Genomic DNA, 13,436 nt, shown 5'->3' on the forward strand with positions numbered 1-13,436 from the left:
GATCAAAGAGAGTGGTTTTGTTCTGAGGGCCTCAGTGATGCCCACTCCCCACTCCTGGCCTGCTCAGGCAGCAGGTCCCCAGGAGCCAGGAAATGGATACCACTGACTCTGGCCTGGGAAGGGAGGCTGGTAGGGCGGTACATGTTGGAGGCCTGGGACTGCCTCTGGAGTCACTCCCTCCTCTTGCTTTGTCTTTGCTCCTGTCTAGGCTAGGTCAGTGGCATTTGTGGGCTCTCTAGCTTCAGTGTGGCCTCCCTTTCACCTTGAGGCCCTGGAGGGTCAGCAGAACTATCTCTGGGACTTCTGGGTTGAGCCCCCTCGACCATGACCCCACTCATTGGCAGAGCCAGTGGCAGCATCACCAAAGCCCTTGACAGAGCCAGTGACCCCTGGGAGAGTGTGCTGGACAGGCCAGGGATGTTCTGGTGGTGGAGGAGTTCTCTGGGTGTGGGGCAGACACATGAACGAAGCCAAAATCAAATGTGGTACTTTGGGGTCCTGAGGAGGGCTGTGGAAAGAAGCTTTTGTGGAAAGACAGGGAAACTCTGATAAGGCTGAGGGGTTCTGCCTGTGGTCGAGTGAGGAGCCAACGGTGCAAGCCTGGCCAGAGTGCACATCTGTGGGCCCTCCTGAAGGTGTCCTGTGACTGTGGATTCTGGAACTGTGTCCCATAAGCACTGGGCCCTCATTATCTAGACTGGAACAGCATCTCTTGTGTCCCTGTCAACCCATTATCCCTGTTCTGGATGAGACTTCAGAGCACAGGATGCAAACCAGGCCTGTCAGTCTTGGCCCTGGAAAGGACCGAGGTGTGGTGTCCTCCAGTCTGGGCTGGAGGCAGGGTGGGAGGAGCCTTGTGCTAACCCCCCTCTTCTCCAACTTCTCTTAGACTTTGCAGAGTTTGTTTTCCTGGGTCTCTTCCTCACAGAGATGTCCCTGAAGATGTATGGCCTGGGGCCCAGAAGCTACTTCCGATCCTCCTTCAACTGCTTCGACTTTGGGGTAAGGGAGGTGCCTCATTAAAGATGCCTACTTGGGTCTGAGTGTGTTCTCACCTGAGTGTGCACAATCCCCTTCCCCATGTGTACCCAGTGTGGGCCGAAATCTGTGATCCTGTGTAGGTCCTGAGGCTGCCTAGAGATTGGCAGGTGCAGGGAATCAGCGTAGGGAGGCTGCCCTGGCTTGACCTGGTGGTCAGGATGCTGCTGCAGCCCTCCCACTGCAGCATGTTGCCCTTCCCTCCTCTAGCTCCTACCGTCGGCTCTATAGCATCCTCTTTGCTGGGACCTGGAACCTACCACAGGCTCACTCTCTCCTGTCGAGCTTGAGCTGAGCTCCTGACCCCACTGCCCTGTGGCTCACACCCTGGGCAGGCCTGGGCACATGCATTTTTGCCACTGGGGGAGAGATGATAGGCCATAGTGTGGTCTTGCCCCCCTTGTGGTGGGGTTGGGGATGGTCTGGTCCCTTCCCAACCTTGCAGGTCAGGGAAGCTTAGGGAAGAATGTTCTGTGGCTCGCCATGAGTCCAGAGGGCAGGGGTCACACAAGTGTCACTTCACCTGGCCTTACAGGTCATTCAGGACACATCTGGTGCTGAGCCCAGAGCCTGGGCTTGGCCCTGTCAGTACCTGCCCAGAGACTGAGTGGCAAGTTGAACTGAAGCCCTGCAGAAGGACCTGGAGCTCTCTGGTTTGCAGTGACAGGGTGAAGGAGAACTCGGCTGGAAATTCAGTTCAGCTTGGACTTGTACTGTTCTCCCTTTGCACTTGCAATAGGCAGTCACTATGCCCATGGCCCCCACTTTGCAGATGAAGGACTTGAGGCAGGACGTGCCTGGCCAGGACTGCTCGGCTGATAGTGGCTCACACTGTGCCAGGCTGCTCAGGGCCCTCTGGGATGTGGCACCTGTGGTTCTGAGTGGTGGTGAGAGGACTGCAGGACTCTGACCCTTTGCCTCCCTGGTCACAAAGACAGGCAGGAGCCAGTGGGGCAGAGGTCCCAGAACTGAGGGGCTATCAAACATGTGCTGGCTTTGCAGATGTGCTTCTGCCTTCTGACCTGCATGACTGGACTCCAGGACAAGGGGCAGTCTGCACATAGCTAACAGATTATCCTAGAGCTTAACAACTCAACCGCTAAAATCTCTTACCTCTCACACTGTGGGTCAGGAATCCAGGCGTGGCTGCCTGGATTTCTCTGACCCAGGGTCCCTTCTGAGGTTTTAGCCTGGTTGAAGGCCAGGGATGCAGTCATCCCAAGGCTGTGGGCTCTGGAGAGCTTGCTCCAGGCCTGCTCGTGAAGTTGCTGGCAGGCTGTGGTTCTGGGTCAGGTGGCCTCTCTCTAGGCTGCCTGCTTGTCCTCCCAGAACAGCAGCCTGTAGTCTGAGAGAACAGGGGACCTGTGAGGGAAGCTGCCCAGTCTGAAGAGGTGTTCTTTCAATTTTGTTGAGTTCTTTTTTCTAGGGGTGAGTCACTCAGCCCACACCTGAGGGGTGTGAACCCCAGAGAGTGAGGCGCATGGGGGCATCTCTGAGGCTGCCCTTAGGCAGCCCTGTGGCCCCAGCGTAAAGCACATTTGCCCCTCTCTGTTCCCGAGAGTCTTATTCCCTCACATCAACTTGGAGCGCAGGCTGTCCTCATCTGGGTTAAGCCCGGGGTGGTGAGGGACCCTGGTTCTGATTCTCCAAGCACAACTCTTGGAGCTCCTTGCAATCTCTTGGACTGAGAAACAAGACACCATTTATCTACCTCCAAACCCAGTGTCCATTGGTGGACCAGGCTTAGAATAGCTGCTGTCAACATTGCTATTCAAAAAGGGGCCATTGGGAAGCAGAAGGGAACTGCTGGACCATAGCAGCTCTGAAATCCAGTTGGCAAAGATTGGGAGTCCTGCTTAGCCCTTAGCCTGGGATGCCCTCTGGGCCTCCCTTCTTTTTTCTTGAAAGATAGTGCATATTTCATCTCGACAGTTCTCTCAGCTTGTTCCTCCTGTCTCTAGAGAAGTTCTCTGGGAAAGCTCTCAATTCAGGATGAGTGGAGGCGTTGGTGTATGTGCTGGGAAAGAATTTCAGCCTCTTCAGAGACACAGGCAGATTGACTTGGGAAAGCAGACACACATTCAAGGAAGAATACAGGCTATTTCCAGAGGGAGAGACAGTAGCACCTGGGTGTGGGGTGTCAGTGTTTACAGAGGGGCAGGTGTAGAGGTGGAGCCAAGGCAGAGGCAGAGTCTGGCTCTGGTTTTCCCTGTGTGTGTGTGTGTGTGTGTGTGTGTGTGTGTGTGTGTGTTGACCTCATGGTACTTTTTGCATGCAGGGCATGGGCCAGGGCATGATCCAAGGCAGGGGTGGAGCTAAGGATGGGGGCTGGATACTCACAAATATTTGTTTGGCATTTCAAAGGTTCATGATACTTCTTGCATTCCAACACCTTATGGGTGGTTCTCCTTGAGACTCAGTTTGCCTCTCTTTTTCTATGACCCTGGATTCCTATCTTATGACCAGTAAGATCAGTAGGATCTTGGGAATCTGAAGATCTATTTTTATTTCATACTGTCTTGGTCCCTTTCAATTCAGGCTGCTGACGTCTCTGCTCTCTTTTAAGGATGGATTGGTATTCAAGTTACTTCTATGGAGACATTGTGAACCTTCTTGAGGTTTGCTCTGTTAGACAAAACAGTACCTGTTACTGAAAGCTTGGTCCTTGTCCCTGATGCCAATCCAATAATGAGGACATAGTTTTGAGAAAAAGGAAAAGCAACTTTAATTGTTTTGCTAGCAAAGGAGCAGCACAGGGACCCTGTCTCAGAGGTTGTGATTCTGCCCATCAAGGGGAGCAGGAGGTTTCAAAAGAGATGATCCAGACTTCGCTGCAGGTGTTCCTGTCCAGAGTCGTGATTCACTTGTTAATTTGAGAGATAGTCATTCTTAGATCTTCAGGTGCCATCTCCAAGTCTGTCCCTTCGTTCTTGTGTTGGGTGCATGCTCAAGGACAGATAACTCTGCCTAGAATGGGGAAGAAAGGTCATCCTGCTTCCCCTGAGATTAAGGGGCGGGGAGAGAGAGAGAGGAAGAGAAAGAAATATCCTTTTAAATAAGTTGCAGTGGCAGAGCAGCAAGGGCTTTATTCAGAGCATAAAGTGGACGACCCCCGCAGATAGCCACAGTTCTCGGAGCCTCGCCCTTCCCTGCCTGTGCTCCTGCAGAGCCGACAGAGGGTACACCCTCCAGGGTCCAGAGGGCTTATTGCACCATATCCCAAGCTGGGTGCACCGTCCGTCTCTGCCAGGCTGAGGGGTGGCTGAACACTGGTCCCTAGCACCACCTCTGGTGTCTTTTCCATCTGAATAAGTGCACAGTTAGACCGAGTGTTCCTCCGTGTTGGCAGCCCTTGGTGTCTGCAGAGAATGAGTGCTTTCTGAACCGGCAAGTCCTGGCTTGTTTTTGTTGAGTGACACTTTCCTGATGTTGCTCCCTGCTCATGTCTGACGCAAGCAGCAAAAAGATGCTGGTGACTCCTGCACTTGGCTGGGAGATGTACAGCAGAGTCGTTCTCCAGTTCATCAAGCACAGCTTCTGCTCTTTGCAGGACTGTGGGCAGCACACTGGCTTTACTTTGTTCCAGTGCTCCCCTTCGGTTTCCTGTAGGAGTCTCCCCACTTCCCACAGACCCTGACACGCAGCTTCCTTGTTGTCTATCACTCCACAGAGTGTGTTTCAGGGCTCTTTAAGCCTTCCCCAACACCATGCTGCAAAATCACTCCTACATTTTAGTGTTTATCATATCAACACCCTATGTTTGTTTCTAGTCTGCGTTGATTTTTCCTGCTTGGGAACCAATTATTCCAATGTTTACTGGCTTAAAACAACAAACATCTCTTATCTCAGTGTACATGTGAGTTAGGAACCAGGGTGTGACCTGACTGGATGACCCTGGCTCCATGTCTCTAAGGAGGCTCAGTCACCCCAGGCTTGGGGCGGAAAGTTCACTTTCCAGTACAGGTTAGTGGTGGTTGACCGGTCTCCAGGCTCACTCATCAGGTTGCTGGCAGGCTTCTGCTCCTGGTCACCTAGGCCCCTCAATAGGTGATTGAAATATCCTTGCAGCACAGCATCTGGTGACCCAAGAAAGAACCGGGAGCACCCAGGTTGGGGCCACAGTGCCTTGAACCTGACCTTGGAGGTGATGTTCCATTGTTTTTTGTGGTATGCTGTTTGCTAGGAGCAAGTCCTTATGTCTAACCAACCCAGGGGAAGGTGATTATACTGGAGGCCACCTACCACATGAACCTGTGGGGACAAATTTTAAGAGTTAGTGGAAAACCAACAATGAGAAGAAAGTAGGTTTATAAAAGTTGTCTTTGATCTGTGGCAACCAGCTAGGTCATTTGCTAGTTCAGAGAAGAATTGGTGGTGGTGGTCCTGGACCAGTGTGTGGTTGCCAAGAATAGATTTTGGCACGCTTGCCTCTCCATCAAACAGGCTCAGCACAGGTGCTGCAGATGCTGGATGTCGGCAGAACAGCGTTGTTCTCTGCAGGATGCATTTGTGGAGGCCCTGGAGGATGTGCCGCAGATGACTGCATTTCTGTTTTCACCAGCCATGCTCAGATGTGTGGGTTGACAGACCAGAGTTCACCTGTGGGGAGTCTCTAGTGATATACCACAGGGCTCTGTTGTGGTGCATTCTTCATTCTGTCAGTGACTTGCTCAGAATGTGTGATATTAAGCTGGTCAAATTTGCAGTTGGTATGGAATAGGCAGAAATGACTGGAACCTTGGAAAATATGTGAGGCAAGGGTAATAAAATGTAATTTGTCAGTGCACATTTTGAGTTTTCTACACCAAATGCGGAATTGTAAATGAAAGGAAATAAGACTCATACACAGGAAGAGGACACAGGTACTCATGCTAACTGTGAGCCCTGAGTATGTGCCGGGAGGTGTGGTGGTCTGGGAGAGGATTCAGTGTGGCCTTGTGTGTCCTGTCCAGGGCAAGGTAGTGAAGGGCTGCTGGGCTGCACCCTCATTGGGCTGTCCTTTCTGAGTCCCTTGCTCTAGCACTGACCAGACTTGCCTTCCCTGCCCATATGAAAAGCAACTGAAGTGGGGAAGGGGCATGTGCCTTGTGCACAAGTCTCAGCCCACACAAAAAATGGTGCCTGAGGTAATCCTACAGCAAAACAAAGGGGCAGGCTTGCCATAGTCTGTTCATGGTGGCTCCAGGTCATTGGGAGAATAAAAGGTCTAGCTTGCAGTTATGCATCTAGATATCTTGGAGTGGAGGCAGAACCAAGGAGGGGGAGTTGTAGGAGTTTGCCAGGATCCTTTCCTGGCCCCAGAGGTGTTTAAGAAGATGCAGTGTCATGTGGCTGTGATAAAGCACAGGTGAGGCGCTGGACAAGTGGCTTTAGTCTGTCAGGACACCAGCAGGCCCGATCTTGCTCCATGTCCTGTGTCCTCCTGGATCTGAGATGGGGCTGGAGAGAAGATAGAGGTCCTGTGACCCGTGTGTCTGTGCCACCTTGTCTGGCTTGAGATGCAGGTGGGAGGCAGGGTGGGTGCTTAACAGGGACAGCTGTGCAGATGCACCTGCGCAGAACGCTTGCATGTTTCTTGGTGTGCCCTGTGTGTGTGCGTGTGTACTGATGTGGACAAGTGCTCCAGGGCTGATGCCTTGCCTCTTGCAGGTCATTGTGGGGAGCATCTTTGAAGTGGTCTGGGCTGCCATCAAACCAGGAACCTCCTTTGGGATCAGCGTGCTGAGGGCACTCCGCTTGCTGCGGATCTTCAAAGTCACAAAGTATGTCATTGTGTGCTTCTGGGTGGGGGAGAAGCAGGGTGGAGGCAGTGTGTGAGGTTGGCTGATGGAACGCTTGTGCCTGGGAATCCATGGTGTGTGGAGGCTCTTTCTGTGGCTTATGGCTGGAATGCCAAAAGCCGGATATGAAACAACAGGCACCGGGTTGCCAGCATGCAAGGCCTGACAGCAGCTCTCTTCTGGTCCTTGCTGTGTGCCCCCACAATCTCATGCCATCTCTCAAAACCACCAGCCCATCTCCCCAGCCTTCAGAGGTGACTTGTTTCAGTAAAGGAAGCAGGTATTCTCAGATGCAGGTTGTTCCCTGTTCCGTGCCTGCTCACCCACTCTGCAGCCCCTGAGCCAGCCTGCAGCCCCAAGCCTCCTGCTTCCTAGCCTGCCTGACCCCACTCCTTGGTGACAATGATGGTGACAAGACACTATGTCCAGTCCTGGTTCACCTGAGTCCTGACTCTGGAAGTGAGTGCTCCATTTTGCTCACCAGGAGACCAAGACGCAGGAGGTGGTGGGATGCAGTTGGTGAAAGAACTGGGTGTCGGTCCTTCTGCTTGCTGCAGAGTTATAGTGGGGAGAGGGAGGAAGGCCTTCTCCACAATGGCCTCAGCCACCGTCACTGTGGCCAGACGGTAGGCCCAGTTCATCCTGAGGTCAGGCTCCGAGTGGTAGCCCTGGTAACTGAGGCTGGAGACCAGAGTTTCCGCACTGAGAAATGCAGGACCGGGGCTTGTAGGTCACCTCCCCAGACGGGCTAGACCTCTGCCAGTCTTTTTCAGATGTTTAAGAGTCAAACCCAAGAGCATCTGAAGATAATGGAGGTGTGAAGGAGGAAGAGGCTTGGGTCAGAGTTCAGTCCAGTTAGGTCACTGACACACGCTGAGAGTTTCCTGCAGTGAGTTCTCCGCCACGGTTGCTCTCCTGTGACGATGTGCCAGTGAGAAGGGCTCTGGGAAATGACCACAGGGTGTGCCTTTGCCTCAGCCTCTGGGACTCTGTTTCCCTACAGGAGGCAGGTGGCCTTGTCTCCAGGCAGGCTGGCCTCTGTGCATCCTGGTGGAGAGTGCGCTCCCGGCACTCCTGCCCCTGCCCTCACACATCATCAGAGTCCATGGAAGGTGCCTGGGCCTCTGACATGGGTGCTGGGGAGGAGGACTGCTCTAGGGCCCTGGATGCCCAGTGGCAGGGTGAGCCTGGGGAAGACCACTGTCCATCCAGAATCACAGGGAACAGCATGTGGAAAGGAGCTTCTCCCTGGGATGCTGGGGTGATCCTGGGTCCCTGGAGGGAAGGCGGCGGTGGGCTCCTGGGAAGAGGCTGCCAGAGGACTGGGGTGGTAGGTGGAGCCCACTCAGCAATACGGCCCTCAGCAGACACAGGTGGAGCCTGTTCTCTGGAGGGGTCAGGCAGGAGGGTGGGATGGAGGGGGCCCTTGAGGAGTGCCCTCCCCAATGCACTGTGCCCTGTGTCCTGGTCCTCAGAGGAGAAGGCACTCGACCAAGCCCGTGAGGAAGACCTGCTTGCTGCAGCTTCTTCTTCCAGTGTGGGCTGAGGACAAGCATTTTGCATCTCACGTGGTGCTGCTGGTGGCTCTGGGTGATTGACTGGGCACTCATTGCAGGTTGGAAGCCAATGAAGGATGAAGTGTGGCACGGGCGCTAATGGGTGGTTGCTTTATTCTACCAAGGACAGGGACCTGAGTTCAGGTTAGGGAGGATGACCTGAGTCTAGCAAGGCAGGCAGTGTCTCTGCTGTCCCCATGGGCCTGGACTAAGTTCCTGATGGTGTATCTGGAACCCTGGAGGGAAGCTCAGTTTCATTTGCAGGCCTGGGCCCTCACGGTTCAGAAGGCTACAGCGTGGTGTGACTGCAGAGAGCCCTGGTGAGTGTGAGGTCAACTCTGGACAGGCTTAGCCTTAGCTAGGGCCCTGACTACCCTGCCTGGCCCCTGACAGGTACTGGAACTCCCTGAGGAACTTGGTGGTGTCTCTGCTCAACTCCATGAAGTCCATCATCAGCCTCCTCTTCCTGCTCTTCCTGTTCATTGTGGTCTTCGCTCTGCTGGGGATGCAGCTGTTTGGGGGACAGTAAGTGGGCTGTGGGGAGGACAGCCTGAGTCTTCTCTGGGGAGGCAGAGCCCAGAGCAGATGATACTACCTCTGCCTCCCCCACCTGCCTTTCTTTCCTGAAGATCCTTCAAAGGGGATGGTGATGCTGAGAAAGCAGCCTTTTGTGCTTTTACTGAGTATGTTGGTACCAAGGTGCCTGTTCCCCTCTGTTTCCCATGGGGTTGCCCCTTCCCAAGACTACCTGTTTTTCTCAGGTTCAACTTCAGAGATGAGACTCCAACGACCAACTTCGACACCTTTCCTGCCGCCATCCTCACCGTCTTCCAGGTGAGGCCTTGCTCTGCCCAGCTCCTCTGGTGCTGAGACAGTGCCCTGCTCTAGCCCTCCGTAGCTTCTCAGCACACCTACGTGTGTAGCTCTCAGAGAGGACCTTCCCCAAGCAGAAGACAGACACTGAGGTGCCTCCACTTCTTCAAGGGAAGCTGGGTGCTCGGGAGCCACTAAGGAGCAGGTGCAGTTCCCGGGACAGATACTGGCTGCAAGCCACCAGTTCTCTCTTGGCCTCCAGGACCTAGAACCGTTTCTTTTGTCATCTGAGGACAGAAGCCCAAAGCTCTCTCTGAACTTGCCCTGGCTGTGTCTCAGCCCTATGGGGCCTCTGTCCTCCTATACCTGGCCATGCACATTGCCCACTATAGCCCCAGGGCAGCTGAGGCTGGAGCCCATTCTGTAGTTAGGGCCTTGGGGGCTCAGGTGACTCTGCCTCTTGGAGGGCTTCCTTTCGTGGACTCTTCCATAGGGTCGTGGCCTCACAAATGCTGCCAGAACTGGCCTCTGATGGGATAATGCCATTCGTTCTGCCCTATGACCCCTACTTGGATGGCTTTCTGAGGCTGGGCAGGATGGCAGGCTGCTGCTGTGCCTGTTGTAACTCAGTAAGGCCCAAGAGGCAGCATGTGCTCCAGGCTGGGCCTTGGCTTTGTCCCCTGGCTTCTGGGGGCCATGTGTGAGAGTCCATGTGTGTGAGGAGGGACCTTTGTGTCCCATCCTCTCAAAGGGAGGCTGCCTTTCCAGCAGATAGTCCAAACCAGACGACTGGCCACGAGAGAAGCTTGGTCCCTCGGTGGCAGTCCCCTTCCTCATGTCTCCCCTCTGGCACCGTCACCGTCAGCTCAGTCACAGCCACACAGAGCAGGTGCGTCCCTGAGGGGCACTTCAGCTCTCAGCCTGTCAGGCCCTTGAGCTGTTCCTCCTTCTTCTCTGGTCTCTCCTCTGAGCCATTGTCTCCTCTCCCCTCCTGTGAGTTCCCACGTGTGGGGCACCTGCCAGCCCTTCTCATGTTCCCTTTCACTGACACATGGGCAGCTCTGGGTTGCTCACAGGTCCGTGGCTTCCTACAGGATCTGTCAACCTCTGGAGACATAGGAGGGTGGCTGTGTAGAGGGTGGCCACAGCCTCCCTGAGGAGTACAGTCCACCCAGGATAGGAAGGGGCTCTTCTTTTCCTGGGTTTCCAGGACCAGTCTGCTAGGCACCAGGTGAGGGAAACCAGGAGGAATGGTGGGCTCCAGGGGCCGAGCCAGTTTGTAGGGACCCTATACCAGGAGGACAGGCTTTGACCCATGGGGGCACAGTTAGGAAAAGGTGGTCCTTCTGATCAGACGTGCTGTGATTAGACTTCACATTCTCTGCTCTGACACAGCAACAGGAGGATAGAAGTACCTAGTCAAGCAGAAAACAAATCTCTATGGACTAGGAACAGAATGGAATCATTCACTGCGAGACAGCAGAGACCCAGACACTAGGATTTGGTCTGGGAAGAGGCAGGTGGCTGGGCATTTGAGTCCCAGGGCATCAGCAGTATGTATATGTGACTCAGCCACTCTGAGCATTAGGGAGGGTACTGGTCCTTTTAAGGAGGCTGAGGAAAGCTGCAGGAGGCTAGAAAGGTTGCCAGGGCAGCACTAGTGCAGACCGCTGGCCAGGGCTGTCATCCCCATAGGACGCCTCTGGACAGTGGCCTGTGCTCTCTGAAAGGGAGCCCTGCTTCTGAACTGGGCTGGGAGTGAGGACAGGGAGGCATGCGGAGGGAGACGGCAGCTTCCACTTTGCTCATGGTGACTTCCAGACCAAAGCACTGAAACCCAGAAGAGGACCAGCAGTGCCTGTGGTCAGAAGGTGAGACCGCGCCCAGTGAAAAGACAATAAAAGAGCACATGCAGAAGCTCCAGGCAGAGCCCACTTCTGATCTCAAGGGCCATAAAACCCACGCTGGTGGGGAAAAGTGCCCAAGACAAAGAACAGACTGGTGTTGGAATGAACTAAATAGAAATTCTAGAAATGAAAAGTGTAATTTTTCAAGTTAAAGAATAAGGGTGGACTTCACTCTGTATGTGATGCAAGAGAGCGTGGCATTGAAAACGTGAGGACCTGAGCTAGCTGCAGCTGAGGTGGCAGATGCCCAGGGCAACTAAGGTCGGGGCGGAAGAGATGTGTGCTGGATGCAGCTCAGTAGGAGAGGGCTCACTTGAGGCCCTGGCACCCACACCAAGACAACAGTGTCCTTCCAAGGAGAGCCTTAGAGCCTGTGCTTACAGGGGCCAGGCAGGGTGAGCAGAGAAGTTCCAGCCTTAGACACACCGGGAGGGAGAGAAGACCCTGAAAACTGCCCTAGAAAGACACATTTTGTACGAAAGAGTGACCTGGTGGCATACTTCTCTTGAGCCTTAGATGCCAGAAGTCATGGAAGGTAACTGCAGAAGTATTGAGGCCCCGTCTCCGTGAGCCTGGGACACTGGGTCCAGAGAGCTGTGACCAAGTGTGAGGGTAAAACAGAAGACACTTTCAGACTCAGTTGTGGAGAGTTCCCACCTCTGGAAGGCTGCAGAAAGCACTGAAAACACGCATTTAAGTGGATGATTTAGAAGAAAAAATACCCAAGAAGAAGTAGGAGACTTGAACCACTTCAGAAGTTGAATGTCAAAAATATACCCAAGCCACCAAATTCAGATAGTTTTGAGTGAATTCTATTTAAAAAGTCATTCCAACTTTATACAGACTACTCCAGAGAATGTAAGGGAGACCTCCTCATTGGTGTCACGAGTCTAGATACTGGATGTGAGAGACAAAGCGAGACAGCACCGGAAAGGGAAATGCAGGCCACTCACAAACGGGGGAAAGCACTGGAGGACCCAGGCTGCCAGGACCTACCTTTATAACACACGAACTAGAATTTTCCTGGGAATGCAGATAATATGACACTAGAAAGTCCATAAACGTAACTCATCGCAGTGATGGACTGAGGAAGAAAACCCTGCATGGTTGGAAAAGGTCACTGAACCCTCTGCAGAAGTGCCCTCAGGGTCGCGTGAGGAGTACTGGGGACTCGTGCTCTCCACCGGGTGTGTCTGCAGTGCTGTCACTGCAAAGGGTGTGGGACAGTTTGGCTGTCCACGCACAAAAATGTGAACTGGACTCCTACCACGTACCAGAGAAAAAGTTAGTTCTGGACCAGTGTGAAAAGCAGACTTGTCCAGAAGGACAGGTGCATCACAGTGACCATAGGGCAGGGAAGGCTTCAAGAAGTGAGGCACATGGACCACCCAGGTAGGGATGGGCAAATCAGATAAGGCAAAAACAAACAAACCCCACCCACAGACAGGTGAAGACAGGTGAACACCAACAGGAGTATTCCAGAACGTAGTAGAAACTTCCAAAAGTCAAAAAGACAAGACCAACTGTGTCCTAGGATATACATGAGTAACTCACAGGAAGGGAAACTGGGCTGCTGAATGAACTTGTAAAGACTCTAGTCAGCTTTACTGCAAATTAAACCCACAATGAGACGACCTTTCCCACCTGTCATTTTAGCAAAAACTTAGGAAATCTGACAATATCAAGTTTCAGAGAAGAATAGAAATGAGGGATCCTTTATACCATTGGGCTGGTGGAACCACATGGGAAGGATTTTGTGATGTCCACACTGAGGATCACAGTTGGCAGTTCCTGTCCTCAGTGTGTGCTCAGGGAAGTCTCTGCCTGAGGCGTGTAAGGCCACAGCAGCAGTGTTCATTGTAACAAAAAAACAACTAGACATCACCCGAAACGTTCGTTGTTGACTGCAGTGGGTGTGTGCAGTACTGTGCATGGGGGGATGCAGGACAGAGAGCCAAATGTACCACCATGGAGGAGTCTCACAGACGGTGTTGGATGAAATAACCAAGCTTCAGAAGAATACAAAGCACACGAGACTAAGCAAGGAGGGAAGCATAAAGTGTGTCTTGTGTCATCTGTGGGGTGCACAAAGTAGATGGGAAAGCTGGCGTGGGGTGACAGACCCCACCACAGTCAGGGCTCGGGTGGGGGGGTCTGTGGAGGTCAGCCAAGGGGCTTCAGCCTCCTTTGGGTGTTCCGTTTCTTGAGTTGGATGATGGGTGCACAGAGGTCTGTGAAGTCATTCACTGTACCTTTCTGAACTCTTAAAAATAACGATTTTAAAAATGAAGGGTCACAAAAAGGTAGCTCTAAGTACATGCTGACCAAAAGACAGCTGGTGC

General features: G+C 53.2%; 1 protein-coding gene across 1 annotated transcript in view; it reads left to right on the forward strand.

Moving 5' to 3' along the window:
* The window catches only part of CACNA1B (calcium voltage-gated channel subunit alpha1 B), a 192,163-nt gene that overhangs the window by 79,617 nt on the left and 99,110 nt on the right, over positions 1-13,436 (forward strand). The window contains exons 12-15 of the mRNA XM_079112735.1: positions 890-1,002; positions 6,688-6,800; positions 8,768-8,899; positions 9,136-9,208. Of these exons, the coding sequence (XP_078968861.1) occupies positions 890-1,002; positions 6,688-6,800; positions 8,768-8,899; positions 9,136-9,208 (431 nt within the window). The remainder of the gene's footprint in view (positions 1-889; positions 1,003-6,687; positions 6,801-8,767; positions 8,900-9,135; positions 9,209-13,436) is intronic.

Source organism: Sciurus vulgaris (assembly GCF_902686455.1).
Source record: "Sciurus vulgaris genome assembly, chromosome: 15".
Taxonomy (NCBI): Eukaryota; Metazoa; Chordata; class Mammalia; order Rodentia; family Sciuridae; genus Sciurus; species Sciurus vulgaris.